General features: G+C 43.7%; 1 protein-coding gene across 1 annotated transcript; it reads left to right on the top strand.

Moving 5' to 3' along the window:
* STRA8 (stimulated by retinoic acid 8) lies at window positions 1-27,595 on the top strand. Its single transcript, XM_021002325.2, has 9 exons — window positions 1-105; window positions 309-482; window positions 6,635-6,710; window positions 7,231-7,315; window positions 8,798-8,941; window positions 12,350-12,638; window positions 19,283-19,332; window positions 24,598-24,709; window positions 27,363-27,595. The coding sequence occupies exons 1-9, from the start codon at window positions 1-3 to the stop codon at window positions 27,435-27,437; spliced, it is 1,110 nt and encodes a 369-aa protein (XP_020857984.2). The 3' UTR covers window positions 27,438-27,595.

Here is a 27,595-nt window from a genome sequence, read left to right as displayed (position 1 = left end):
ATGGGGCTTGGCCTGCAAGGCCACTCCGTTGACCACATCAACTACATCAAGAACTTAAGGAGTCAGACTCCACCTGGCTCCCTGGCATTCTTGTTCTGTGACTCAGTGGGAACCTCTGACTGTCAACCCAGCTGCTGGTTTGGGATGCTGTGTGATATATATTTCTGTCAGGGCCTTACGTGGATAATGAGTGTGGGTGTGGGGGTACTTTGCTTCCATCCAGCCTCTCTCTCTCTCTCTCATGCATTTATTTATTTAGGGCAAAAGGCTTAATATTCCATTGCAGCTTTTAATGGACGCATCTGGAGACTACAGCACGCCATGTCAGAGTGACTCCCAGACTCATAGACCAGCTGCAGGAGTTAGAGCCCCGAGTGGTGCGCAGACGCTTGTCTCAGGCCCGGCGCCGGGCGACGCTGGCCGGACTCTTCAACAGCCTTAGGAGAACGGTTTTTTCTCAGTCTAATAGTACAGCACCAAAGGTATGGGGAGGGAGGGGTGAGTGGCTCCAGGGGGAGGGGAAATAACAAGCTGGCATATGTATCTCCTTGAGTGGATATAGATCAGGGATCCCAACGTTCTTTGGGATGAGGAAGGAAGCCTGGGACAATAAAAGGAGCATGGATTTTGTGTCGGGGGCTTAGGTTCAAATCATACCTCTGATGCTTGCTACCTGTATGATGTAGGACAAGTCACCTAACTGCTCTGGGTCTCAGTTTCCTCATTTTTATTGTTGTTCAGTCATTTTTTCAGTCATATCCAACTCTCCATGACCACATTTGGGGTTTTCTCGAAGAGATGCTGGAGTGGTTTGCTGGCTAGTTCATTTTATAGATGAGAAAACTGGGGCCAGTAGGATTAAGTGACTTGCCCAGGGTCACACAGCTAGTGTCTGAGGCCAGATTTGAACTTACAAAGATGAGTCTTCTTAACTCCAGACCTGGTGCTCTATGCACTACGGCACCATCAAGCTGGCCTTTCCTCATCTTTAAAAAAGCTTTAGGTGACCTCTAAGGTCTCTTCCAGATCTAAAGTTGAATCGATGAGCTCATCTCTTCCTCACCTGAAAATGCAATAGAGGTAGAGGGGTTGGCAAGGAAACATAGTAGGGAAAAGGGACCCTAGAGGAACCTGCTGGGATGCATCAGACAACAGGGAATCTGAGTGTGCCGGGGCAGGGGGACGGGGTTGTTGTACAGGAGCCTTCCACGTTTCAATTGCTTCTGACTACATCATCCCCGTCCTGCCAGAAATATGTAAGGGAAGTAGAGTGGAGTGGGCTTTAGCCCCCTAATTAACTGACTGGTCGTGATCATCAAGCTGGCACATTGCCATAGATCTATGTGCCCATGTGTGTAAAGCATCCCTGTCTGTGTGCACACGTGGAGAAGCAGGAAGCCTTTCTGACATAGGACCATTTCAACTTGAGTCTTCTGGTTTGACAGACATCTAGAGCAGGGAGATGACTCCATTTCCTTCCTCAAACCAGCTATGACTCTCATAGATTAATCATGAAACTCCGTCCCACTTGCTTTACTTCATAATACAGCTGTAACATCTTGGAGGCCAGACACCCGCTTCTCACTGTACCTTTGCCCAGAGCTGTCTGGCAGGTGTTTGAAGGGCAACATGGAGGAAAGGGAATTAGACTTGTTAGCTCCAGAGGACAGAACTAGAAGTATTGGGATGACACAGAAGAGAGGTAGATTTAGGCTCCACATAAGGGAAAGTTCTCTATCAATTGGAGCTATCTGCCAGGAGTGCCACGAGCTGCCCCCAGGAGGCAGGGGTCGGAAGGGGTAGGGTTTGGTGTTTCTCACCACTGCCCTCATTAGGGGGCTTCAGCCAAAGTCCAGATGGCCCCTCGTCAGGTATGGTGTAAAGGGGATTCTTGTCTGGGTCCAGGTTAGACTCAGTGACCCCAAAGGTCCTTTCTGAGCCCAAGACCGCTGTATTGTAGTGCAGATGGTAAAATAATACCTCTGCCAGTGGTAATTTTTTGTTAATTGTGATCTCAACAGACTTTGTAAACACTTACTTAGCTGTTTGGCATTTGGCAAGTCACTTACTATCTCTCAACCTCAGTTTCTTCATCTTTAAAATGGGGGTGATAATGGTACCTACCTCCGTGTGAGGATCAAATGAGATAATACATATAAAGTACTCTGCAAACCTTAAGGCCCCCTATAAATGCTTTTTGTTGTTATTCAGTCACTTCAATTGTGTCCAACTCTTCAGGACCCCATTTGGAGTTTTCTCGTTAAAGATACTGGAGTGGTTTGCCATTTCCTTCTCCAGCTTATTTTACAGATAAAAAACTGAGGCAGACAGGGATAAGTGACTTGTTCAGGGTCACACAGCACACTAAGTGTCTGAGGCCAGATTTGAACTCAGGAACATGAGTCTTCCTGACTTCAGGCCTGGCACTCTATGCACTATGGCGCCACCTTGCTGCCCCTATAAATGCTAGCTATTACCATTAATTTATCTTAGGTTGTGAGAAAGGAGCCTCCCTCTGGGAGAAGCCACTCTTGGTCTTTAGGTTCTCTGTGTGACCGCCATACTCACTGGTCTTAGCAAAACCAAAACCGAACAACAGCAAACAAACAAAAAACCAAAACCACCACAATCCTGCCTGAACAGTCAAAGAGTCAATCATCTATAGTCATTGCTCTCTGGTGTTGGAACCACCTCTTAGCTGCCCAGAGGATACAAAAGAATGGGAAATCCTGGTCCTGGCGAGGTTCACCACCTCGTTAGGGAGAAGGTGCTGAAGCTTCTAAACGTCTGGCCGATACATTTCCAGAACAATCCAAAAAGCACAAGTTATCCCTGGGATTCTTTCTTTCCTCCAAGTAGAATGTAAGCTCCAAGAGGCCAGGGGCTGCTTTCCTCTGTACCTTAAGAGACTTAGAGTCACCGAGATTTTTGGTTTGGTTTGTTTCTTTTGGGGCCGCATGTGGAATTTCATCACTGTTGGGGACTGTAGTGTTGCCTGGGATTTCTGGAGAGTTGCCTCGGGCACCAAGATTAAGTGACTTGTCCAGGGTCACACAGCTGGTGTCTCAGATACAGCTCAAATCCAGGTCTTACTGATTCTAAAGGCAAACCTCTGTCTACTCCATTCACCTGCCTTTTGCCTTGCATGTAAGTGGGCTGTTACTAGATGCCTATCGACTTGATTTGAATGGAAGGTTCCACGGGTACAGATGGCTATCTTAAAATAGATGGTGGCTGTTAACTCAGTGAGACTGGACTTCAGACAAAAGGTATGCCCACCCATTGCAGGGTCTGCACTTGAAGTCTTTCTACTTGGGTTGGGGTTGTCAGAGAGGGCCCTCCCTCCTCAAGAAGAACTTTTGAAAACTTAGGGTCACTTCCATAGCAGGAAGTTAGAACAGAATTGTTGTTATTCAGTCATTTCAGTCCTGTCTGACTCTTTGTAGCCCATGACTCATGGGTCTTGGCAAAGATATTGGAATGGTTTGCCATTTCCTTCTCCAGCTCATTTTACAGATGAGGAGACTGATACAAACAGGGTTAAGTGACTTGCCCAGAGTCACACAGCTAGTAAGTGTCTGAGGCTGAATCTCAACTCAGATCTTCCTGACTCCAGGCCCTCTATCCTCTGTGTCACCTAGCTGCCCATAGATCAGAACAGTACTTTATTAAAAGTTATCTCCCCATGCATCAAAAGTTGTGGTTATCCGGAAAGGAACAGTCCTGAATTGTGTCTTTCTGCTATCAAGGAAGCATTTTGCTACATTAACTTATAGGGCTAAAAGACCTAAAGTAGAATGTTTATCTACGTTGAAAGACGCTATAATTCAGACTTTTCCTTCAATGTGCAGAGGGTGCTAAATAGCGTGGTGACTTGTCATTTAGGACCAGTAGAGACAGGCAGTGTGGTATAGTAGCTGGAGTGCTGGACTTGGAGTCAGGTAGACCCCTTGCTTTAGACATTTACTAGTTGGGTGACCCAGGACAATTAATTTAACCTTCCTAAGCCTCATCTTCCCATCTATAAAATGGAGACAACAATAACACTTACTTCATAGGGTTGTTATGAGGAAAAGAAAGGGAATGTATGTAAAGTGATTTGCAAACTTTAAAAAATTCTGAACTTAACTTTTTTGCAATTTTTTAAAAAAATTCTGATTTTAACAAACATCAGGTACAACGTACACTTTCATATGGAAGTAGAACAGAAAGGAGAGGATTTTACATGATCTTCTTCACAATCTTTAAAGGATGATAAATCATTCTAAACAATGAAGGCATTCACAGACAAGAACCCTATTCTTTCTGCTTACTTTCCCCTATAGTTTTGAGACACTGGGTTCCTTTAGTGCATATAGGATTATAGGTTGAGAGCTGAAAGGAACCTCAGAGACTATCTATTCAAACCCCTCAGTTTTTGCAGATGAAGAAATTGAGGCCTGAATTGATTATGTTGCTGGTCCAAGGTCATGCAGGAATTCTATCCTCTGACTACAAATCCGGCATGATTTCTGGCGTTATAGGGACATAGTGTTGCTTGGAGCGATATTAAGTGTGCCTCTGTTTTGAGTAGACTGTTGGTGCTAAGGTGGATTGTGTTAAATGGGAAACGTTTTCTATTGTACTGTCTCTGGTCCTTCTCCCTTGTCTTTTGGGTTGATCAGAGCTCCTTGGCTACTGCTTTGATCTGAGCACTCCCTATGGTGTGTCCAATTAGTGTGTGAGTTCATCTAAAATTGCAAACTTAACTCCTACCAGATGCAATATGTAAGTGAGGTGGAATGTGATAAAGAAACCATCTGTGCTGCCTCGCTTGGTGGAATAAGAATTTCAGAAGTTTAAATTGTGTCTGCCCTTTTCTAACTTTTCACGCTTTGGGGGGAAAAAAGCCAAGAGGAAAATTTCTGGGCTCACCAATTCAGGGTTAAAGGTGACAATGCAAGTGGAAATGGTGCCTGTTGCAGTGGTGGCTCTTTTAATGAGTTATTAGATGAACTGCAATGCTAATAAAATGTAACAAACATTTATGAAATGCCAGCTTAGGGCATGGCAGAAAGGGGTACAAAGATGAATCCTAGCAGAGTCCCTGCTCTCCAGCTAACCATTATTTGTATGGTGGATTGTAATGATAGCTGGTAGCGCATTGTTCCAGGTAAGCCAAATCTAGTTCTGCTACTTGTTTGCCTACGTACATTGATTGGAGGCATCCTGAACACTGATATTCAAACTAGGTCATCTCCTGTTTTGGGAAATCTTCTATCTAAAAGTAGTGGGTAGAATTGCTTAGCCAGGCAACCAATCAGTCAGTGAAGGAGTATGCCCATACCACTGTGCTAAGTACAGTTATGTTTCCACATGGAGGAGGTTAGGGAAGCAGTACACATGCGATCTGGAAAATCCATGCAAAAATTTTTGGTGGTCTCTTTGTACCAGAGAAGTCTGAATTTTTTCTTTTTCTTTTTTGGGGTGTTTACAGTACCTTATTGAAAATTTGGATTAAGTCTTTGGTCATAGGCTCTGTCATCTGTTGGCCTCTGCATATTGCCTGCAGCTTCCACAAAACTCCCCAAAACATTCCCATTCAGTTTCTTACACTGACCTGTGATATATCAAAACCACAGTGAGGGAAGTCTCAATGTGGAAGGGATGACTGTATTCCATGATAAAAAAAAAAAAGCATGAGCCATAATACCCTGCCTACAGGTCGCTTCTAGGCCATTCTTGAAGAAATTACCTACACCATAATTCAAACCAAACAGATTTAGCACTGGCTGCATTGAATACACCATCAAATGGTTTGTTTGTTTGCTTTTTATAACTCTGCCTTTACCAAGCTAAGAGGCATCTTCCTGGTAACATCTATGACAAAGTACTATGGGCTAGGACAAAGAGTTGGAATTGTAATCAGAGGACCCAGATCCATGCACTGGCACTGTCACTTATTAGCGGGTGTTCCCTGGGGCTCACTTCACTTTTTGGGGCTTCAGTTGGACTATATCAGGGGCTATCAACCTTTTTTCTGCTGTGGACCCTTTTGGAAGTCCAGTGAAACCTTTGGGACCCCCCCCTTCTTAAAATAATGCTTTAAGATGCATGAAATAAAGGATTACAAAGAAAACTTGAAATAGTTATCAGAATATTAAAGAAAATAAAATCATGGACCCCAGGCTAAGAACTACTGGACTAGCTCAACTCTGAGGTACCTTCCAGCTCTAAAGCTATCATCTCATTATAGTTGCCAGACAGGTTTGAAATGGTTAAAAATCTATAGGGGCAGAGTTATAGCCACTGTGTAAGCATCAACATTTAAGTTGCTGATCTCAGCTTGGCATTTTAACAAAACACTAAAAACACGCAAGTAACATTTTGCTGATCTCAGCTTACCCAAGTATTTTGGTATTTCATATAAAACCCATTTACATGAACTCTTTTAAAGTCTTAAATCCTTATAGTTGAATTTGGGCTCAGTAGTCTTACCCATTCCTATTACTTGCACCAAAATGGCCCAAAGATTGTGACTGACTGGCTGGAGTGGGAAATAAGGGTCCACAGAGATGGCCCTCTCTGCCTCTAGCAACACACACCTGCTCAGAGTGGTCAGGGAGGGGGTCTTCAGCTTTGCCTTTGTGTTCAGTGGCAGGTTTTATGTAAGGCGAAGAATTACATTCAGGAACTGGAGCAAACATTGGATAATTTGCTGAAGATGAAAGGTAAGTGGGTACCATGTGCCCCTTCTCTCCCTCTGGGGTCAAACCTGGCCGTGTTTCTCAATCAGTTGGGGTTTAGGTCTGGAGAGATGGGTTAGAGTTTCATTAAATGAGAGACAAAGGTGAGCAGCCTGATCTGAGGTCCTTGGCAGCCCTCTGGGGCAGGACAGCTGGATATGGCTGAAGGGCCAAATGATCACTCTGGAGTCTCTTGTCAACCAGTGGGAGGAGGAGGAGAAGGAAGAGGAGGATGAAGAGGATCTTTAGATAGACTGGGGATGAGTTAGGAGATCCCAAAGGCCCCTTTCCAGCTCTATGATCCTACATGTTTCTTGTCTTTTTTAATTCTTTGCATTCTCATTGCTGGTTTTGCAAGTCTTCCTCTCTCTCTCCCCTGGTTCCCCTAATGTCTAGAAGAGGAAACTGTCCTCTGAATTTCCTTAGGATTGAACTGTGGTGTGTCAGGCTTCTTGTCTGGACAGTGACATCTCTCTCCAACTCCTTCCACTCTTCCTGCCAATAGAATCCTTCAACCTGGAGGATGGAAATGCATCCACTTTAGAGGAGGTCAAAGAAGAGTATGCCAGGATGTACTCCAACAATCACAGGTAAGGCATTGTAGACTCACAAAGTTTTAGGACATTCTGCAAATATTTCTGAAGCACCGACTGCATGCTGAGCATTGTGCTAGATTCTGGAAGAGATGCTAAAGTTAGATCTCTGCCTCAAGGGACTTATAGTCTAGCAAGAGGGTATTACATACCCAAATAACCTTGGTACACATGATTCCCCTTCTTGGACACTATGGCCCAACCAAAATGGCCCCCTTACTGTCATCTTCCATATCCATGGCCCTTCTTCATACCGGGGATACGCTCCCTCTTACTTCTGCATCTCAGAATTCCTAGCTTCCTTCAAGATGGCACAAGGACCATTTTCTTCTGCAGAAGACTTCCCCCTTCCCCCAGCTGCTAGTGCCTTCCCCTCGGAAATTACCTTCTATTTATCTCACATATACTTATGGACATGTTGTATCTCCAGTGAAATGTAAATTCTATGAGGGCAGGGATTTTTTCACTTTTGTCTTCGAATTCTCTACGCTTGGCACAATCCTGGGCACTTAAGTGTGTATCAATTGATTAATATAAAATAGTGAATAAATGGGATGCAAACAAAGTGTCTGATGAGGTCTGGGGATGGGGGAAAGATCATTCATTACTAACTTAGGGGAGCTAGGTGGTGCAATGGATAGAGCGCCAAGCCTGGGGTCTGGAAGACTCATCTTCCTGAGTTCAAATCTGGCCTCAGACACTCACTAGCTATATGACCTTGGGCAAGTCACTTAACCCTGTTTACTTCAGTTCCTCATCTGTAAAATGATCTGGAGAAGGAAATGGAAAACCACTCCAGTATCTTTGCCAAGAAAACCCCCAAATGGAGCCATGAAGAGTCAGACATGACTGAAACAGTTGAATAACAACTTAGGGGACCCGGGAAGATTTCCTGGAGGAGGTGGCTTTTGAATTGAGCTTTAACGCATAGATAGGAATTTAAAGCAAATGCAGAGATGTAAGGAAGACTGTTCCAGCCCTGAGGAGCAATGGAAATAAAAACACAGAAATGGGTAAGTATGAGACCTGTGCAGGAAAGAAGAGCAAGTCATTTAGTCTGACTTGAGCATAGAGTATATGGGCTGAGGAAAGGTAGGGGCCAGGGTGAGGGTGGTGGTGGTGGAGGTAATATAGGATAAAGCTAGAAATGTAGGGAGGAGTAGATGGTAGGCAGACCCTGGAATCTGAACTTTATACAGTTGGCAGTAGAGTGCTACTTTTCATCCAAAAAGTGAAATGAGCAGGTGTGTGCATGAAGAAGATGAGTCTAGTGGTATAGAGTAGGAAGAGAAAATACAGGAAGGAAGATTTATTAAATCATTACTGTAGTCCAAGTCAGTGGTGCAGTTGAATTAGTCCAAGTAGTCCAAGGGCCTGAACTACCCCAAGGAGTAGAAATGAAAGTAGAAAGGAGAGGGAGGGAGGGACAGATGCTAGAGATGTTGCCCATCAAACGTGTGCCTTTGTCTCTTTCCCCAGCATGACATCAGAAGCCATGGGAGAGAACGGTTCAGCAGTCTGGTATCTGATTCAAGAGTTTGACAGAGAAGTTGTGGAGGAGGAAGAAGAGGAGAGAAGGGGTGAACTCTCTCACTCCTCTCCTGACTTGATGGAATTTGAACGGTATGCAAGTGACAGCCTACTTGGCAATGGGTGGTGATGTTGTAATAGTATTTTGTGTGTGTGTGTGTGTGTGTGTGTGTGTGTGTGTGTGTGTGTGTGAGAGAGAGAGAGAGACAGACAGACAGACAGACAGATAAAGACAGACAGAGAGAAAAAGAGAGACAGAGAGAGATAAGGGTCCTGAGGCTGGATCTTTAGTTTGAATTGCTCCATTGGAGGAAGAAAGAAAGAGCCAGGCCCTCTGGGGACCAGCCAGAGATGCTGAGTGCAGGATGTAGCACTACTGGGCTCAGTCAGCAAAAAGGCATTGACCTAGACGAGTTGTCTGGTTGGTGAAGTGGCTTATTGTGGGCCTCATAGTTTTCACAACTACCCCTAAAAGCAGAGGTTCTGAATCTGTAACCTTTATCTAAATCTATATCTATCTATCTATACACACATATATACATGTACATATATGTACTGCCTATACATATATAACTATTTTAGTATAAATTGGTTTTCTTTGTAAACCTATTCATTTTATTTAATACCTTTAAAATTATTCTGAGAAGGGGTCCACAGGATTCCCCAGACAGCCAATGAGATCCATTATAGGTTGATTGTATCTTATCCTTTAAATAGAAAAGCAAGCTGTGTATAATAGACACAGCAAATACTCTTTCTCTGTTCTTCTGTGTTTATACAAATGTCCATTCTATTTGGAGGTTGTTAACATAATAAATTAAAATAATAAAAGAGAGAGGAAGAAAAAATGAGGGAGTTGGACTCCATGGCCTGCCTCTAAAATCCCTTTCAGCTCTGAGTTTATGATGTATGATCTTATGACCTATCTGGTGATATGGAGAGGCAGACCTCCGCATCATCCCTTCTCCCAGGCAGAGAAGTTAGTCATGATGTGCAAAGCATCAGGGTAGAACTTGGCCAGCGGAGGGCACCAATACGATGCTTTTAAACAGTCTTTGGGTATTTTCCATGCTCAGAAACAAAGTCTATGGGCTGTTCAAGGCAGTTGACATTTACTTGGAAATAATACACCATAGAACTAGTTGCTGGAGGTGCTCATGGGCAAGACAGAATCCGTTATGTAATGAAGGGGTCCTTTCATCCCAGGTTAATGGTAGCATTATTTACATAGTTCAGATTTGAACCTTAGGTCTTCACTCCAAACCCAATATACCATCCACTATACTAAATAATAGCTAGCATTTATGTAGAATCTGCTATGTTCCAGATACTATGTTAAGCATGTTACAAAGGTGCTATTATCAGCCTTATTTTACAACTGAGGAAACTGAGTCAAACAAGAGCGTAATTGACTCTCATCAGTTATGGTATCATCAATCAATGCCTAACATCACATAACTAGTAAAGTGTCTGAGGTCAGGATTTCCTGACTCCAGGCCCGGTGTTGGATCTACTGTACCATCTACCTACCTCCACTATACCACCTAATTGCCTTAGCAAATCTGTCCCTCAATGCCTATTCACTAATAAGCCTCTCTACTCAGCCAGGACCTGGCTGATAGGCATCTTTGAAGATTATTATGTGAGCCTTATCTTGCATATGAGGTGCATAGGTCTTATACTGAGCCTGACATAACATAAAAGACATAAAGCAACTCTTCATCTCTCACTCCCTAGCTCCATTTTATTGAGAGAGAATTAATTATAATAATAGCTAACATTTATATAGTACTTTAAGTTTCATGAAACATTTGACACAGTATCTCATTTCATCTTCACAACAACTTTATGAATTAGATATTATTATCCCAATTTTGCAGATGAGAAAACTATGGCTAAGAGTTAAGTGACTTGCCCAGGGTCACACAGCTCATAAGTGTGTAGAATTCACATACTTGGACTCCAAGTCCAATACTTCATTCACTATATCATCAAAGCACAGAGTAAAGTCACTACCAAGCCAAGCTTAGGGTCCATGGCTGAGAGTCCAGATTCCCCTGCCTTTCCAAGGTCCCTTACAAAGATTCATTTCTGTTTCTTGAGGTCTCTGCAGTTGTAGCATCCATAGAAACATAGAATTTTAGAATTGGCAGAGGGACCATGGGGTTATCGGTTTATAGTACCATAGCACCTCAGAATCATAAAGGAACTCAGGGGTCATCTAGTCCAACCTCCAACTATTGTAGGAATCCTTCCTGTACCCCATGTGTGACCAGAGGTCAGACAGCCTCCTCTTGAAGATCTTGAGTGGGGAGGAGATAGCCACTGCCTTATTCGATCGACTTTGGTTGTTAAGAATCTTTTCTTTGAATAAAAAACTTTTTTTAAAAAAGAATCTTTTCGTTGATATATGGAGATGAAATAAGTAAGACTAGTCTATGGGACGTTACAGATGGAGGTCAGAGAATACTTATGTTAGATGAAGTCCCTGCCCTCATGGAGTTTATAATCATGGTGATTGAGGGAGTCATCCATGGTGTTCTCCAAAAGGCCCCTAGAGCACTTCACAACAATGTTCCTTCCTCAGGAGCAAATCGGGATGTTCCTCATTTACAAACCAGGAAATAAACCCAGAGCTGGTACAGGCCTCTCACCATGCTCATTCGCAGCCAGGCCAGGCCTACTGAATGTCCCAGGGATGTCCTGCTTTAGCCTTTAGGGCTGGAGCAGAAAAACTAAAGGACCGCATGAGCAAGAAGGGTGTCAAAATGGTATGATCTAAAAGGAACCGTTCCTCCTCACTCATCCCCACCCCATCAGTAGAAAATCCTAAGATCTAGGACAAAGCTAGGTCTAATGTCAAATGGCAGGCCACTTTTGAGACCTTATTCCCAACCCTACTCAGGATTCAGTTAATGATCTGGGTTGAGTGATTTCATTACTCTCTGCTTCAGTCTTCCCAGCTGTCTAATAGAGAGAATTAATCCTGCTACCACTTCCTGTATCCACTGCCCTGCGGTAATGTTGTTAAAGCAGGGGTGTTGTTAAAATTATTTTTCGTTAATAAGCATTTATTTTCTCTCTCCCCACAATGAACAGCAAAAATCAATCAATCTCTTGTAACAAATAGGCCTAGTCAAGTAAAGCAAATTCCCTCATTGGCCATGTCCAAGAATGAGTATCTCAGTCGGCCTTGTGAGCCCATCACCCCTCTGTCAGAAAGTGGGTAGCATTTTGGCTCTTTTGGAATGCATGACCATTTGTTAGAGGATATTTTAAAAGAGATTTCTGCTCTGGTGCAGACACTGGATTCTGACCATCCCTTCCCCGGTTGGCTAACGTCTCTTTCCACTCTGAGAATCTGTGAAACAGTCACACCTCAATGAAACGTGGGCATGAGAATAAAAGAAGGGGGGTAGCAGCGCCTTGGACAAGTGGCTTCTTACAGGGCCCCCTAGTGACCACCTCTCTCCTCCCACCCCTGGCCTTCTTCTCTTCTAGATACCTCTATTTCTACAAGCAGACAGTGGACCTTCTGATCCAGAATGGAGTTATCTCCCCTGAACAGGTGGTCCTGCCCATCGTCTCTACAGCCATCTCCCATCTGTGGCAAGAGCTTCCAGAAGAGAAGAGAGGAAGCATTCTCCAGGCCTGTGCTCAGAGACAAAGTGGCTTTGTAAATGCAGAGGCTCCAAGCCGGGAGCCTGTGTGTGCTGCCGAGGGCAGTGTGAAGGACAGTGGAGGCGGCAGCCAAGGGGCCAGTGGATTTCTGGTCTCCACCCCAGAGGAGGTAAGTGGGTCTTTTGGGAGAGACAGAGGTAGGTCCAGAAGAGGTGCCCTTTTCTGTACATAGGGAAAGAGACCAGAAAACTTGTCCAGGGTGACCTCAATGGGTCAAGAAGGTCACTAGGACCATAGCCGCTATCTTTGCACTACCACAATGCTGACTTGTTGGTCACCAGAACTTTTTTTTTTTACTACATCCATGATTTTGTTTGTATAGGGCACTCTAGGTGATTTCCTTGAGCAGTGCAGAACAGCACCTTTTATACTCTTAAACTCCTACTGCCTGGGCCACTTCAAAATTGTTTTGGGTTTTATTTTATTTTTTTTGTGAGGCAGTTGGGGTTAAGTGACTTGCCCAGAGTCACACAGCTATTAAGTGTTGTGTGTCTGAGGCCCGATTTGAACTCAGGTCCTCCTTACTCCAGGGTTGGTGCTCTATCCACGGCGCCACCTAGCTGCCCCAGGCCACTTAGAAATTAAGAGTCCGCTAGTTGTGTGACCCTGGGCAAGTCACTCAACTCTGATTGCATCACCAAAAAAAAGAAGAAGAAGGAAGAGGAGGAGGGGGAGGAGGAGGAGGGGGAGAAGGAAAGAAATGACATTAAGAGTCCTAGACAGGGTCACAGAGCCAGAATATGTCAAAGGCAAGACTTGAAGCCAATTTTTCATGGTTCTAAGGGCAGCTCTTCTATTCACTAGAACAGGAGGCCTCTATAGCTACCAGTTCAGTCTTTTTCAGTCATGTCTGACTCTTTATCACCCCATCTGGGGTTTTCTTGGCAGAGAGAAACTGAGGCAAGAGTGACTTGCCCAGGGTCACATAGCTAGTAAGTGTCTGAAGCCTGATTTGAACTCAGGAAGATGAATCTTCCTGACTCCAGACCCGGTGCTCTATCACTGAACCACCTAGATGCCCTGCTATAGCTACTACCGGCAGGGATTGTAGAAGAGAGAACTCAGAGGATGAGTCTGAGTCTTCAGGTTAACTCTAATAACCATTGGCCCAACAGTGGTGGAGGGCATGGGTCAGGTTTGTTGTTCAGTCATTCAGTGAGGTCTGACTCTTCATGTCCTCGTGGACCCTACTGTCCATGGGTTTTGGTTTTTGGTTTTTTTAGGCAATTGGGGTTAAGTGACTTGCCCAAGATCACAAGCTAGTAAGTGTCAAGTGCTTGGTCTGAGGCCAGATTTGAACTCAGGTCCTCCTGACTTCCAGGCTAGTGCTCTATCCACTGCACCACCTAGCTGCCCCTCCCAATGGGGTTTTCTTGACCAAGATCCTGACCAAGATACAAGATGCCATTTCCTTCTCCAGTGGATTAAGGCAGCAGAAGTTAAGTGACTTGTCCAGGGTCACACAGCTGATAAGTGTCTGAAGCCAGATTTGAACTCAGGCCTTCCTGACTCCAGGCCCAGCGCTCCAACCACTGAGTCATCTAGCTGCCTCTTCAGGGGGAGACTACTGCCTTCCTAAATGGCCACTGTAGTCCTGAGATGTCTCATAAGCAGCTTTTCTGGCCAGAGGGAGATTCAGGGGACCTGAATCACCCCACCACCAGTGAGGACAGGGAGGACCATTTGGTTCCAAGCTACTCGGGAAGGTCCCAGTTTGATTCTGACTCCCCATGATTTTCCAGCCTGTCAAGGCCCAGTGAGAGGTGGGGAGATGCCTCGAGCTGACCTCCCTTAGCAGGATCGGCCCCCACAATGGAAAGATAGCATGGGATCTCCCACACACACAAGTGAGATGTTCGGTACTGGGATTCTTAGTGTGGTAATCAGGGAAGGCCTTCAGGAAGAGGTGAACTTGAAAGAAGCAATGGGAGATGGAAGGGCAGAGAAGAGAGCAGAAAGTCATTTCATGATGTGGACAAAAGCACAAAGACCCGAGTGAACAACGTGGCAGATAGAGTGATGGGGCTGACATGGGGGAGGGGGAGGAATAACAATACATGAGATTTGAATGGTCCTGCGGGCAGTTAATGGAAGGCCTCAAATATGGTGGAATTGGGGGCAGGGGCTCCCAGGCTGCCTAGGGAAAAGTGAGCCAGCCCAAGCTGAAAATGAAGGAGGTCAAAATATGCCAGTCAGCGATGAGGTCAGGCCCATGAGTGGGCAAAGAAGACCCAGGATTAAAAATAAAAAATAAAAGAGAATCCCTAACCTTCTTCAGGTCTCAGTTCAGGCACTATACCTCCTACATGAGGGCTATCCTAATCCTCCCTACCCAGTTATTAGTGCTTTCCCTCACACTCCCCTCCTCTAAAGTTACCTTGATTTACTTCATACACACACACACACACACATATGTGTGTGTATATATATATGTATATATGTATGTATGTATGTATGTATGTATGTATGTATGTATGTATGTATGTATACAAGGTGTCCCAGAAGTCTTTGTGCACCTTGTAGTTTGCTTTTGTTTATCTGTCTATGTATATACTGTCTTCCCCTACCCACTCCATTTGAATGTTAGCATCTTGAAGACAGAAATTCTTACTCTTTTTGGCTTTGTATTTCCAGTCCTTAGAGCAGATAGATGGATAGAGTAGGTGGAGGCAGGAAGACTCATCTTCCTGAGTTCAAATCTATCCTCACATACTTGCTAGCTGTGTGACCCTGGGCAAGTCACTTCAGCCTGTTTGCCTTAGTTTTCTCATCTGTAAAATGAGCTGGAGAAGGAAATGGCAAACCAGTCCAGTATTTCTTCCCAGAAAATTCCAAATGGGGTCACGGAGAGTTGGACACAACCGCAATAACAGCTTCCAGTCCTTAGCACAGTGCCAAGAACGTAGTATGTAATTAACAAATGATCACTGAATGGTTGGATGGATGGATAGATGCACGAATGAATGAATTTGTCCCTAAATGATGGTATAGAATTTGGGGAAGGGGCACACTCATGGCTCCAGAATGCAGGGCTTATTCTTCTGTCCCCTTATCCCTCACCATCTCCCCACGTACCCCACTTGCCAGGATATGTATTTATTATCATCCTTCGAAGACACAGAGGGGAAAGTTTGAGGGGAAAGAGGAATGAGTGGTGAGGTCTCTAAGTAGCTGGGAGATCAGGACAGATGCATGCAGGAGGGAAAATTAGACTCCATTCCTCGAAGGCCTAGCATAAGGATTAGTAAGATAAGGCATGTGGCATTATCTCCTTTTAAAATAGCACTTGATAATTGCCTGCCCTGTGCCAAGTGTGGCATTTGACACCATGCGTAAATTAGAGTGCATCTCTGTTCACTCAGGTGTCTTGTTTACTTGGACCAATCTGCCAAACAAACCTTCCAGTAAAGAGAAGAAGTTGCTAGCTCGGAATCCCATGCACCTTGGAGATGTCTGCTGTGTCTTAGCAATTGAAAAGTTTCCAGTAAACAAGAGAAAACAAAGTCCATTCAGACCTCAGATACATTAATGAAGTTGTATTAGTACATACTTTCTTGCATAACACAGTGACTCCAGCCTCCAGTGCAAATACCTTACTAAATAAGTCTTGGAGAGTTGCCCACGTCTCAGAGAGGTTAAGGGGTTTTCACGTGGTCATAGAGCTAGTGAGTATCAGAGGCACTTGGGTTATCCTGAGTTAGATCTCTTGGGTTGGGACCTGAGACATTAGGATCCCAGATGCAACCCTCGACAATAAGCCCATAGACCTAGAGCCACATAATGCCATCTCCTCGTTTTACAGATGAAGAAACTGAGGCTGAGAGAGGTCAAAGGCACAGAGAGTAAGCAGTAGATTTGAACTCAGGTCTTCTGGCTCTGGTGTACCACATTGCCTAGAATAAGGATTAGATAAATAAATAGCAAATCAAATAGTTCCCTTTTATATAGTGCTTTACAATTTACAGTGTGCTTTGCTACAACCACCTTGGAGGTGGAGGTACAAGGAAAATAAGTATCATCATCCCCATTATTCAGACGAGAAAATGAAGGCTCAGTAAGGGCAGCTAGGCGGAACAGTGAATAGAGTGTCAGGCCTGGAGTAAGGAAGACCTGACTTCAAATTGGGCTTCAGATGCTTAGTAGCTGTGTGACCCTAGGAAAGTCACTTACCAGGCTGCCTCAGTTTCCTTATCTATAAAATGAGTTGGAGAAAGAAATGGCAAACCACTCCAGTGTCTTTGGCAAGAAAACCCCAAATGGGGTCACAAAGAGTTGGGCTTGACAAAAATGACTGAAATGATTGAACCCCAACAAAAAAGGCTCAAGACGGGGTGTCTTGCTCATTATCACACAGCTAATAGTATTACAGTCTAGACTTGAACCCGGGTCTTCTGTCATCAAGGACAATGCTCTTTCTATTATGTTAGTCTGCCTCTTAAATCACTAGAGGTGGAGGGAGATGGAATTCTTAGTTTGCAAGTATTTCCAGTGCCCAAAGCATGGGCCCAGTGCACGCACATACACAACACACAACTGAGTTTTGGTGCTTTCTATTTCTTTGAGAATGTGGCTTCTCCTTAATGGAGGAAGAAGAAGAAGAAAAGGGTAGTATCCTCTTTTGTGGTTCAGTCATTTTACAGTCATGCCTGACTCTTTGTGACCCCATTTGGGGTTTTCTTGGCAAAAGTACCGGAGTGATTTGCTATTTCCTTCTCCAGCTCATTTTACAGATGAGGAAACTGAGGCAAACAGGGTGAAGTGACTTGGCCAGAGTCACACAGCTAGATTTTGAACTGACAAATATGAGTCTTCTTAACTCCAGACCAGCACTCTATCCACTGTGTCACCTAGCTGCCCATAAGTAACGTATGCTCCAGACACCAATAATTAGAATTTCTTTTCAGTCAATGATTGTATTCTTTTCCCTATTCTGGGTATGTCTATCCCAAGCCTTAGTCAAGAGCAAACATCACTATCCTAGGCTGGAACTTGGTTGGCATGGCAGATTCTAGTAGTATCCCAGCCTCATAACAGATCTTTCTCACTTGAGATAGTTAACCCTGCTATCCAGTCAATCATTTCCCCTCCCTCAAAATGGAATACAGCCCCCCGTATGTCCCCTTGTGCTCAGCATCTGCCTGCCTTCCAAGTGAAAAATACCCATGTCAGCTCCCCAGAGTTCACTCTGCCTTTTCAGTGCTCATCCATATTTCAGCTCTCCCTCATCCTCAGTGTTTGAAGTATATATTCTAAGGGCTCAGTCCAGGGCAGGAAAGTTAAGGAAACTGGCTATTGCACTGGTTCTAGAAAGCAATAGCAGAACCAGGATGATGGATGTGTTCTAAGATTCCCAGTCCAGGATTCAACAAGACCTCAGAATTAGGGAAACCCTCCATGGAATATAGCACATTTTTAACCAAACAGGGTTGGGAAAGGAATCAGTTCTCTCTTTGGATTTTTTAAAAACTAATTTCTTTTTTAAAAAAATTAGTAGGGGCAGCTAGGTGGCACAGTGGATAGAGCACCAGCTCTGGAGTCAGGAGGACCTGAGTTCAAATCCAGCCTCAGACACATGATACTTACTAGCTATGTGACCCTAGGCAAGACACTTAACCCCGATTGCCTCACCAAAAAAACAAAAACAAACAAACAAAAATAAATGAAATAGAAGCATATGGGCAGCTAGGTGGCAGAGTGGATAGACTACCAGGCCTGAAGTCAGGAAAATTTATCTTCCTGTGTTCAAAATTGGCCTCAGACACTTACTAGCTCTGTGACCCTGGGCAAGTCATTTAAACCTCTGCCTCAGTTTCCTCATCTATAAAATGAGCTGGAGAAGGAAATGGCAAACCACTCCAGTGTCTTTGCCAAGAAACCCCAAATAGGGTCACGGAGAGTTAGACATGACTGAAATGACTAAAGAACAAAGAGTATATATGGTATTCTGCACCTGTAGTCCCTCACCTCTCTGCTGAAAAGAGGAAGTTATGCTTCATTGTCAGACCTCTGGAGTCAAGGTTAGTCAATACATACATAGAGGGTTTTTTGTTTTGTTTTGGTTTTTTGATGAGGCAATCTGGGGTAACTGACTTGCCCAGGGTCACACAGCTAGTGTGTGTTACGTGTCTGCAGCTGGATTTGAACTCAGGGCCTCCTGACTCCAGAGCCGCTGCTCTATCCGCTGTGCCACCTAGCTGCCCCAGAGGGGTTTTTTTTAAGTGTTATTTTCCTTTACATGATTGGGGCCCTTCCATATTCTTCTCTTGGTTATGCTTATGTCCTTCTGCATCCATTCATCCAAGGCTTTCGAAGTTTCTCTGGATTCTTTATATTTGTGGTTTCATACTCTATAATAACAAGTCATTCCACTCAAAATCTGAACAAATTATTCATTCATTCCCCAGTTGCTGGGCAGACACCTTTTCCCCATGTTCTTGGTAGCACAAAAAGTGTTACTGTGAATATTTTGAACCCATATGGATCCTTTCTCTGTGTCTTTGACCTCCTGGGGCTAAATGCCGGGAATGAATAATTTAGTCAGCTTTCCAACAAAGGAGTCATGTTTCCACTCCTACCCTTCTGCCCCCTGACCTTATAGGATAGACCCCATGTGAATGTAACTAGCTTCTAGGGCATGTCTGCATGAGCCAGGAAAATCTTATTACCAGGGAATTTTGCTTTAGAAATCCCTAGCATATTGGGCCCAGAAATGGATTATTGCCTCTGACATAAGAAAATGTGAACCCTTTACAGATCCTTTTTGAAGATGCATTTGACGTGGCCACAGGTGCGACCAGCCCCAGGTAAGATAATAATAGCTAGCATTTATATAGTGCTTTAAAGTTTGTGAAGTATGTTGCTGGTTTTCTCATTTGATCATTACAACAACCCTATCCAGTAGGTACAATTATCCCCATTTTACAGATGAGGAAACTGAGGCAGGTTACATGGCTTGCCCAGGGTCACAGAATTAGTAAGTGTCAAAGGCAGGATTTGAATTCAAGTCTTCCTCTCTTCAAATCCATCACTCTATCCAATGTGTCACCTTGTTACCTAGGCAGACACTTAGAGGACTTGAGGAAGATGACCCAGTGACAGCCTTTTATCCTGTGTGTACAAGCTGACTGGACGGCTGCCTGGCACAGTGGATAGAGTGCCAGCCCTAGAGTCAGGAGGACCTGAGTTCAAATCCAGCCTCAGACACTTAAGAGCTGTGTGACCCTAGGCAAGCCACTTGACCTTGTTTGCCTCAGTTTCCCCATCTATAAAATGAGCCAGAGAAGGAAATGGCAAACCACTCCCAGTATCTTTGCCAAGAAAACCACAAATGGGATCATAAAGAGTCAACCACAACTGAAAACAGCTAAACAACAACAGCAAACTGACAAAAACATTCAGCCATGGGAGGGCACACACTGTCACTGTCCTGTCACTGCAACTGCCTGTTGTGTGGGATGATCTCAGAGGGGAGGAGCCCCGGAGAACCTCGCTGATTCCAGGATCAGCCCGAGTGGATTCAGTGGCAGGGCTTGGGCCATTTAAGTCAGTTCTGCCTTGGGAGAGTGTTAAAATCACGCACTTCTCTAGCCTTTGCCCTGAGACAACCCAGGATCTCATCCCCACACACACCGCCCCCCCCCCACACCTTCAGCTTAGACAGAGAGGGGTCAAAACCAAACTGGCCATCATGGGTAGAGTTCAAATGTCAGGCACACGTCTAAAATCCTAGAATCTCAGAATTAAAAGGTACCTAGTCCTCATCTATTTCAACCCTTATCTGAAGTGTGAATCATCTCTACATAGGGCTGACAAGTAGTCATCCCATTACACTCTAGTTGGCAGGGAACTCACCACCATATGCGGTATTTTCAGGTAGCCCTAATTGTTAGGAAGAGCCTCCTCAAATTGAGCCTAAATCTGCCTCCTTTTAATGCCCGCCTCTTGATTTTTCCATCATTCTTCTAAATCTGGTGACCATCCTTCCTCTGGGGTCAAGCCACCTATTAGTATCAGCTACTGTTTTAATTTTTAACAAAGGATAAGAAATGAGTAAAGGACTGAGATGTGGAGAAGATGAGAGAGAGAGAGAGAGAGAGAGAGAGAGAGAGAGAGAGAGAGAGATTTATTACATGCTTGATATGTGCTAGGCACTATGTTAAGTAGATAGATACAGCACTTATTAAGTAAATGAGTGTTAGGCACTTAATATGTGCTAGGCACTGTGCTAAGTGGTAGAGAGATAAATAGGTAGATGACAGATGGTTAGACAGATAGATAGATATAGATGAACAGACAGAGAAATGATAGACAGATGATAGATGGGTAGACAGATAAATAGGTCGATAGATAGATGATAGAGATACAGATGATGGATAGATAGAACATTTATTAAGATGTTATTAAGATTGTACAAGTTGATGAGATTCTTAAAATCTGGCCCACTGGCATTACTGATGCAAATGCTTCGATTCCTTAAGAGTCTGGCCACTATGGTGGATTTTTAATCTATCTTGTATTTGCCTGAAAGAAGGCTTGGGTTGAATTCATTTGTGAGGACTTCCCTGTCACTTTGGAGTCTAGCACCCTTAAACCTCTAGTTAGACCTCAACTCCACCACACACCCCAACTTCCTAATTTTTTTGTATTGAGATATCTGAATATTTGAAATGCATTTCAATTATTGAAATATGGATGTCGATGTGTATATATTTAAAATAACTCAGATTACAAGTTAAAATCTTTTTTTTTCCTTTTTGGTTAAGTGGCTTGTTCAGGGTTATTACAGCTAGTGTCAAGTATCTGGTGAGAGACTGGATTTGAATTCTGGGCCTCCTGACTCTCAAGGCCTGAGCAATATCCACTGGACCACCTAGCTGCCCCTAAGAATTATTTTTTAATTGGAACCAGAGCCATCCCCTCCCCTATCTTGTGTGTTTGCCCTACCAAAAATAACTAGGACTGAGGCATGCCCCCAGCATTCGAAGAGCTGAACTACCTCCACCGGCGGGCAGAAACACGTGGGAAGGCACTTGCCGCAAACCCCACGTGCAGCGCAAAGGCAGGAGGGTAGACGCGCACCTGTGGCCAAGGCGCGAGTGGGGGAAGCCTGGCCAAGGCAGGTGCCTGGCCCGCATTGCCGCAGGAGTCAAGAGCAGTATAAATAGCGATGCAGGAAGAGGCAGAATTCTATTCAGAGTTGGCCCCGGAGGAGAAGAGTAGGGGAATGAAGAAGAAAAGAAGACCGCAAGCTGATTTGCCCTGAAGCTGTTTAAGTGGTGGACTTCAGAGGAATGCAAGAGTCAAGGAGCAGAAATCAGTGAGCAGGAGCCGGAACCCAGCCTCGGGACCTGTTCTACTTTTGAAAACCTATTGAAGAAAGCATCTGAGAAAGCATCTGGTGGTATTCTCAAGGAACTTGGTTTAGGAATGTGTCCCTAAAAACATGGAGGATGTAAACTGAATCCTTTATCAGGAAGGAATGGTTCCCTCCCAGGCCCCCACCTGACACAGCAAAAGTGTGTGTGTGTCCTTTAATGAATTAGAGGATTCTCAGACTTGAGGAAAAGACCAGACCTGAACAGAAAATTTGACTTTGAAATTTAAGAATCAGAAGAAATCTAAGAAGAGATCCCAGGATGAAAATTCTTAGCCAAGTTGCGAGCTTCCTTGAAAAGAGAAAATACAATACCGAGAACATGAAGAAGAAGAAGGAAAAAAAATGTAGCTCTATGGTATTTAGGATAACGCCAACACCTAGCAGCTTTTACCTACATTAAAAAAACAGTAGGGCTTTGCCCAGCAAAGCTGAGTGTAAACCTGAATAGGTTAAAAAAAAAAGAGGTTACCAAACTGAAAGAGTGCCATTTGTGACAGACCAGAACTCGATGGACATCTAAGACCAGGAGAATCGAGATAAAAACATCGATGGAAGTATAAGGGATGCAATAAGGTCACAGTTTACTTGAATGTGCAAATGTTATGTGTAGTCTTAACAGACTCATTCCTCCTGTAGTTTGAAAGGAAGGTGTGAGTTGTGTATGATGGGTTCATTCTAAAAAATAAAGGTAAAAAGGAACAATAAAAAAAATTATACATCTTTCCCTGCTGTTTGCAAGGCAGAGATTCCTTTTTGTGTTAGTGAAAATTGCTCTGTTTATCAAATTCATAAGAATAAAAAGGAATTTTTTTAAAAAAAAAGCAAAGGAAAGAAAATTGCTTGATACAATATTGCTTTAGTCCAAGGATAGCATTGCAGAGAAATAGTCTGTGTTTACTGCTAACATTGTTACCGCCTTATGGAAATAAACTTACTTTTTTTTTAGGGAGGGAGGGAGAAAAAGGAGGCATGTAGTATAAATTGTTATCCCTCCAAGACAAGTCAGTGACACAGAAAATGTTTGCTTCAAAGTTGCTAGCCTTCTTTGGGCAGGGGATGTGGGGGTGTGGGGGAGAGGGTCATTTAAGACCCAAGATAAAGTTAAAGAAAAACTAAAAGGTCATCTCAGGATGGATGCTGCTGCCTCAGACCCTCAGCAGCTGCACGGATGAAATCGCCGCCTGTTGCTTTATTCTGAAGATTGGCCAGGGACTTCTTTTCTGACAGCACATTTCTCTGTTCCCTTAGGACAGAGAGACAAAATGATTATAGAACTGGGCTTCTGCTTGGGTCACTGTGCCACTGTTTCCCACCAAATGGCATGGGTGCCTTCATTGGGATCCTATCTATACCTAGAGTTGGAAGGTACCTTAGAGGTGCCCTCGTCCAATTCCAACCCCCCTTTATTTTAACAGATGAGAAAATTTAGGCCCACAGAGCTTAAGTGACATGGCCAGGATCACACGGAAAAATGGCAGAGACAGAATTCAAACTTGGGTCCTCAGCTTCAAAATCCAGCGTTCTCTACCCTCTGGGACCCTTTCAGAATGAATGAACATGGGTTCTGGGTAATAGTAGTGACATGTTTAGAGTGACATAAAGTTTACAGAGAGAGCAGCTAGGTGGCACAGTGGATAGAGCAAGAAGACTGCTCTTCCTGAGTTCCAATCCGGCATCAGACACTTACTAGCTATGTGATGTTGGCAGGTCACTTAACCCTGTTTGCCTCAGTTCCCTCATCTGCTAAACGAGTTCCAGAAGGAAATGGCAAACCACTCTAGTATCTTTGCCAAGAAAACCCTAAATGGGGTCACAAAGAGTTGAATGTGACTGAAAGGAAGGAATGACCACAAAAGTTTACACAAGGTTTTATGCATGCTAGCTGATAACAGCCCTGTGAGGTTGGTCATGCTATGTTACTCCCATTTTTTTTTCAGGCAAAGAAACACTGGGGTTCAGAAAGTTTGCAACTTGCCTAAAGTTAATTGCTAACAAGCAGAAGAGCTAAGATTTAAAGCCAGGCCTTCTGAATCCCTATCCACTCACTGTTGTCATTAGACCATGCTGGTTCTGTAAAAAGAACAGCATTAAAGAATGAAACCAACATTCTACGATACTGCTTTATGGGATGAGGGGAGGAGATACTGCAACTAAGTATTTTCTCCCTTTCTTCCGTCTAGAGATGATGGCCCAGAATCACAAATTTGATCATGAGGATTTTTTTTTTAAATCTAGACTTGTGATTTCATGGCTGTGGGTAGCTCCTAGTGAGGAAACTCACCCTGCCATCGCAGCCTGGCGACGTGTCCCTTGGAGCCTTTGAGAGCTGCCTAGGGCACCGAGAGGCTAAGAGGCCAACCCCACAATAAGGGGAGTTTACTCCTGTCCTCATTGTTTGTGATGTGTGCTGAACACCTCAAATCTAGCTCCAGAATAGTCCAGAATTGTGATTCAAATCACGGGAGATTAAAAGGAAGGAACTAAGGCGACACAATAGAGCTTTGCTGGGAGTGGGTTACAGAGTATGTGCTACGTACATATACATATACAGGGTATGTGCTACAGCTTTCTTTAGCTGGAGTCTCTGTGTGTGGGAATTCTACCAGCGGCTCAGCAGAAATATCCAAATGCACCCAGGGAAAGGTTAAAAAAAAATCTGGGAGTTAAATGTTCTTTTTATTTCCATTGTCAGTTCAGTGTTTGCAGGCTGCAGCTCAGAAAATCCAGAGGAAAACAATCATCTCTATGTGCAGATCATCAGTTTCTTAAAGGGCCTTTTCTGTGCTAACACACAGTTGCCACAGGTAGGACAGAGAGCAGAGCAGATAGATCTCTGCCCCCTTGCTTCTCTCCTCGATGGGGGAAAGGGATTTTTCACTGTATTTCATCTGCTTGAATTTCTAAGTAGCTCAGATGATAGCCCACTAGCCTTTTCATCTAAGGGTCCAGGAATTAAATTCCTATTTAATGGGAGTTTTTCAGGACAAATATCTTGTACATAGTAAGAGCTGAATAAATGTTGAATTATTGAATGACATTTTCCTGGTCACATCAAAAAGGAGCCATTAGGCATTCATTTTCATTGCATTTGGCCTGTTTCCATTTGGAGGTGACTTAAGTCATGTGCTCTCCTATGGAACTGAAAACTATTAAGAGAAAACTGAGAGAATGCTTTCTAAGGCAAGAAAGTCTTTTTTTTTTTAACATCACTCACAAGGACAGAACAGTTTCATAATCTTCAGAGACCTTCTGGTGAGTAGTCTGAGACACCAGTTGAACTTCATCATAAAAACCAAAAGCAGAGAAAAGTTATTTACTTACAAGCTGCCCAATAACGTCAAATCTCTACTTTCTCGGCATAACCAGGCCTGTGATAATCTGACTGTGAAGAGAAAAAATCACTGTGATTGTCCTCCCTCACCCCAGTTGTGGGTGGGATGGCGAGACATTTTGTGAAGATTTATGCGAAATTTGCTGACATCTTAGAACACGATCAGATTTTGGGGGTGGGGTGAGGGTGGGATTAAGTCTTGTCCTTGGTAAAAAAAACTGAACTTGAAATTTAGGGATTAGGTGGCAGTGAACCTTTTGTCAAAAGGTCAAAACTCTAGTCTCAACCTATTAGTGTTTTCCGTGGGATTTGGATAATAGATAGGGCTTCTCTGGCTAAACCCTCAGGGACTTATTAAGAGTCATAGATATCCCAACCTTTATTTTTAAAAATGTAATTCTTCACTAAAACAGCCTAATCTAAATGATCACCAGTTTTTTAGTTTTTTTTGTTTTTGCTTTTTGATGAGGCAATTGGGGTTAAGTGACTTGCCCAGGGTCACACAGCTAGTTAAGTGTCAAGTGTCTGAGGCCACATTTGAACTCAGGTCCTCCTGACTCCAAGGCTGGAGCTCTATGCACTGTGCTATCTAGATGCCCCTAGCCATTAGTTTTAAAGATGTGTTTTATATAGCAAGATTTTCCTTTTAATCCAGTACCACTAAGGTATAATTTGGTACCTTTCTCTTGAATCATAATTTTTTTCATCTCCTCCCCCAGAATTCTTAGCTGGGAGCAAAAAGATTTTTTGCTGGTTTGGGACCTTCTCCTGCTTCTCCCTCAGCAGCAAATTACTTCTTGTCTCAAGCACAGCTTCTGCAGGTTATTGGAGCAAGGTAAAAAAGACAGCCTCAGTGTGCCTTTTTAGAATTTCAGGCTCCCAGCCCTTTCTCTACCCAAAACTGACAAGAGAGAGAACAGCTTTAAATTGCCTCCGTATTCTTCCTTACCCATGAGAACAAAAAGCTCTCTACTTTATCATTTTTAGTTTCCGATTCCCATAGGCTTTCGCCATATGAGTCAGTGTGACTTAATTTACATAAATACTTGCCATTTACTAAGGATCTATTGGTGTGAGCTATGGTTTCAGCTCACAAACTCCTACTTATAATTTCCAGAGCTGTCCATCTTCTTAGGGCCCTATAGCACTCTAGAGTGCACAGGGCGCTTTGAATAAAATTTAAATCAGGTGTTTACTCAGAGATTCAAAATTGGTACATTATAAGCTGGGTTTTTGTTTGTTCTTTATTTTTTTAACTCTTGATTTTTTCCCCCTTCCCAAAGGACTAGGCCTCCTGACCTCATCTTGAGCACCCTAAATCCCTCTTCTTTCAAGCTTCTGCTAATGCCTCCAGAGGGTGAAACCTAGTACTTTTCCTTCTTACATGAATGGATACAAATAATTCCTTTTCCAACTGAATCTCCTTTATTGGGGACTTGGAAGTAGTTTTTCAGCCTTGCTGGCAGCTGCACTAGGGGAAGGACCAGTAATACTTTTTATTTTTAACCTGGGCATTCACTTAAGATGCCCGCACCATCAGTAGGACATGTGCTCAATGTTTCTTTAGCAGTGAAGAGGGATTTCCCTTGAATAATCCACGCCTTGTGATCCCCATCAGCCATGAGACCATTGGGCACACCTTGGAGAGATGGGTGACTAGGGTTAGTGGTACACTCCAGTCAGAGGACAGAGGACAGGACTGCTAATTGACCTACAGACACAATCAAACCCAAACTCTTTGCAGTGGACTATTTTGAGCCTGAAGTTTTACCATGGGGGATAAAGCTTAAGAGCTTTTCCTATTCTGGTGTCCCATTAGAGAAAGTCCCAAAATACTTTGTAGGGTTACCATAGAAGAAATGGTTTCCTCAAGAAGGTTGGGTGAAATGAGGATGGGGCCTTCCTTCTTGAAACTCTTGTTTTCTTCCAGAAATTGGTAACCAAAGATCAAAGAGAAAGGGGTTTGGAATAGAAAGTCAGATAGCTTTGTGAAAGGAGGGTGCAAGAGTGGTTGGTCTAGGGATGATGGGTGGGACACTCAAAATAGGTTATAAGCTGGACTGGACAGTTCAGGTAGAAAATGTTCTCACTCTCCCCTTAATTTCTTCCACCCTGGTGTTTTGCAGGAAGCAACCATCCCACTCGATGATGAGACAGTGATGCTGAGATGCACTGAGACCTTTGATGATGACGATTTGTAAGAAAGGAAGCCTGGGAGGTTTCCGTAACTGAATGCATTGCTGAAAGCTGAGATCACACCCAGGCTTCCATTTGAGGGCTTCTGGGGTGGGCTTTCCTGGGAGCATTTGGAATGGTCTTAGGTTCTGACTGTTTATAAAGTATTTAACTGTAAGCCTTC

Source organism: Phascolarctos cinereus, unplaced genomic scaffold, assembly GCF_003287225.1.
Source record: "Phascolarctos cinereus isolate Bilbo 61053 unplaced genomic scaffold, phaCin_HiC Scaffold_1;HRSCAF=81, whole genome shotgun sequence".
Taxonomy (NCBI): Eukaryota; Metazoa; Chordata; class Mammalia; order Diprotodontia; family Phascolarctidae; genus Phascolarctos; species Phascolarctos cinereus.
Note: the sequence above shows the minus strand (reverse complement) of the source record. Positions and strands in the feature narration are given on the sequence as shown.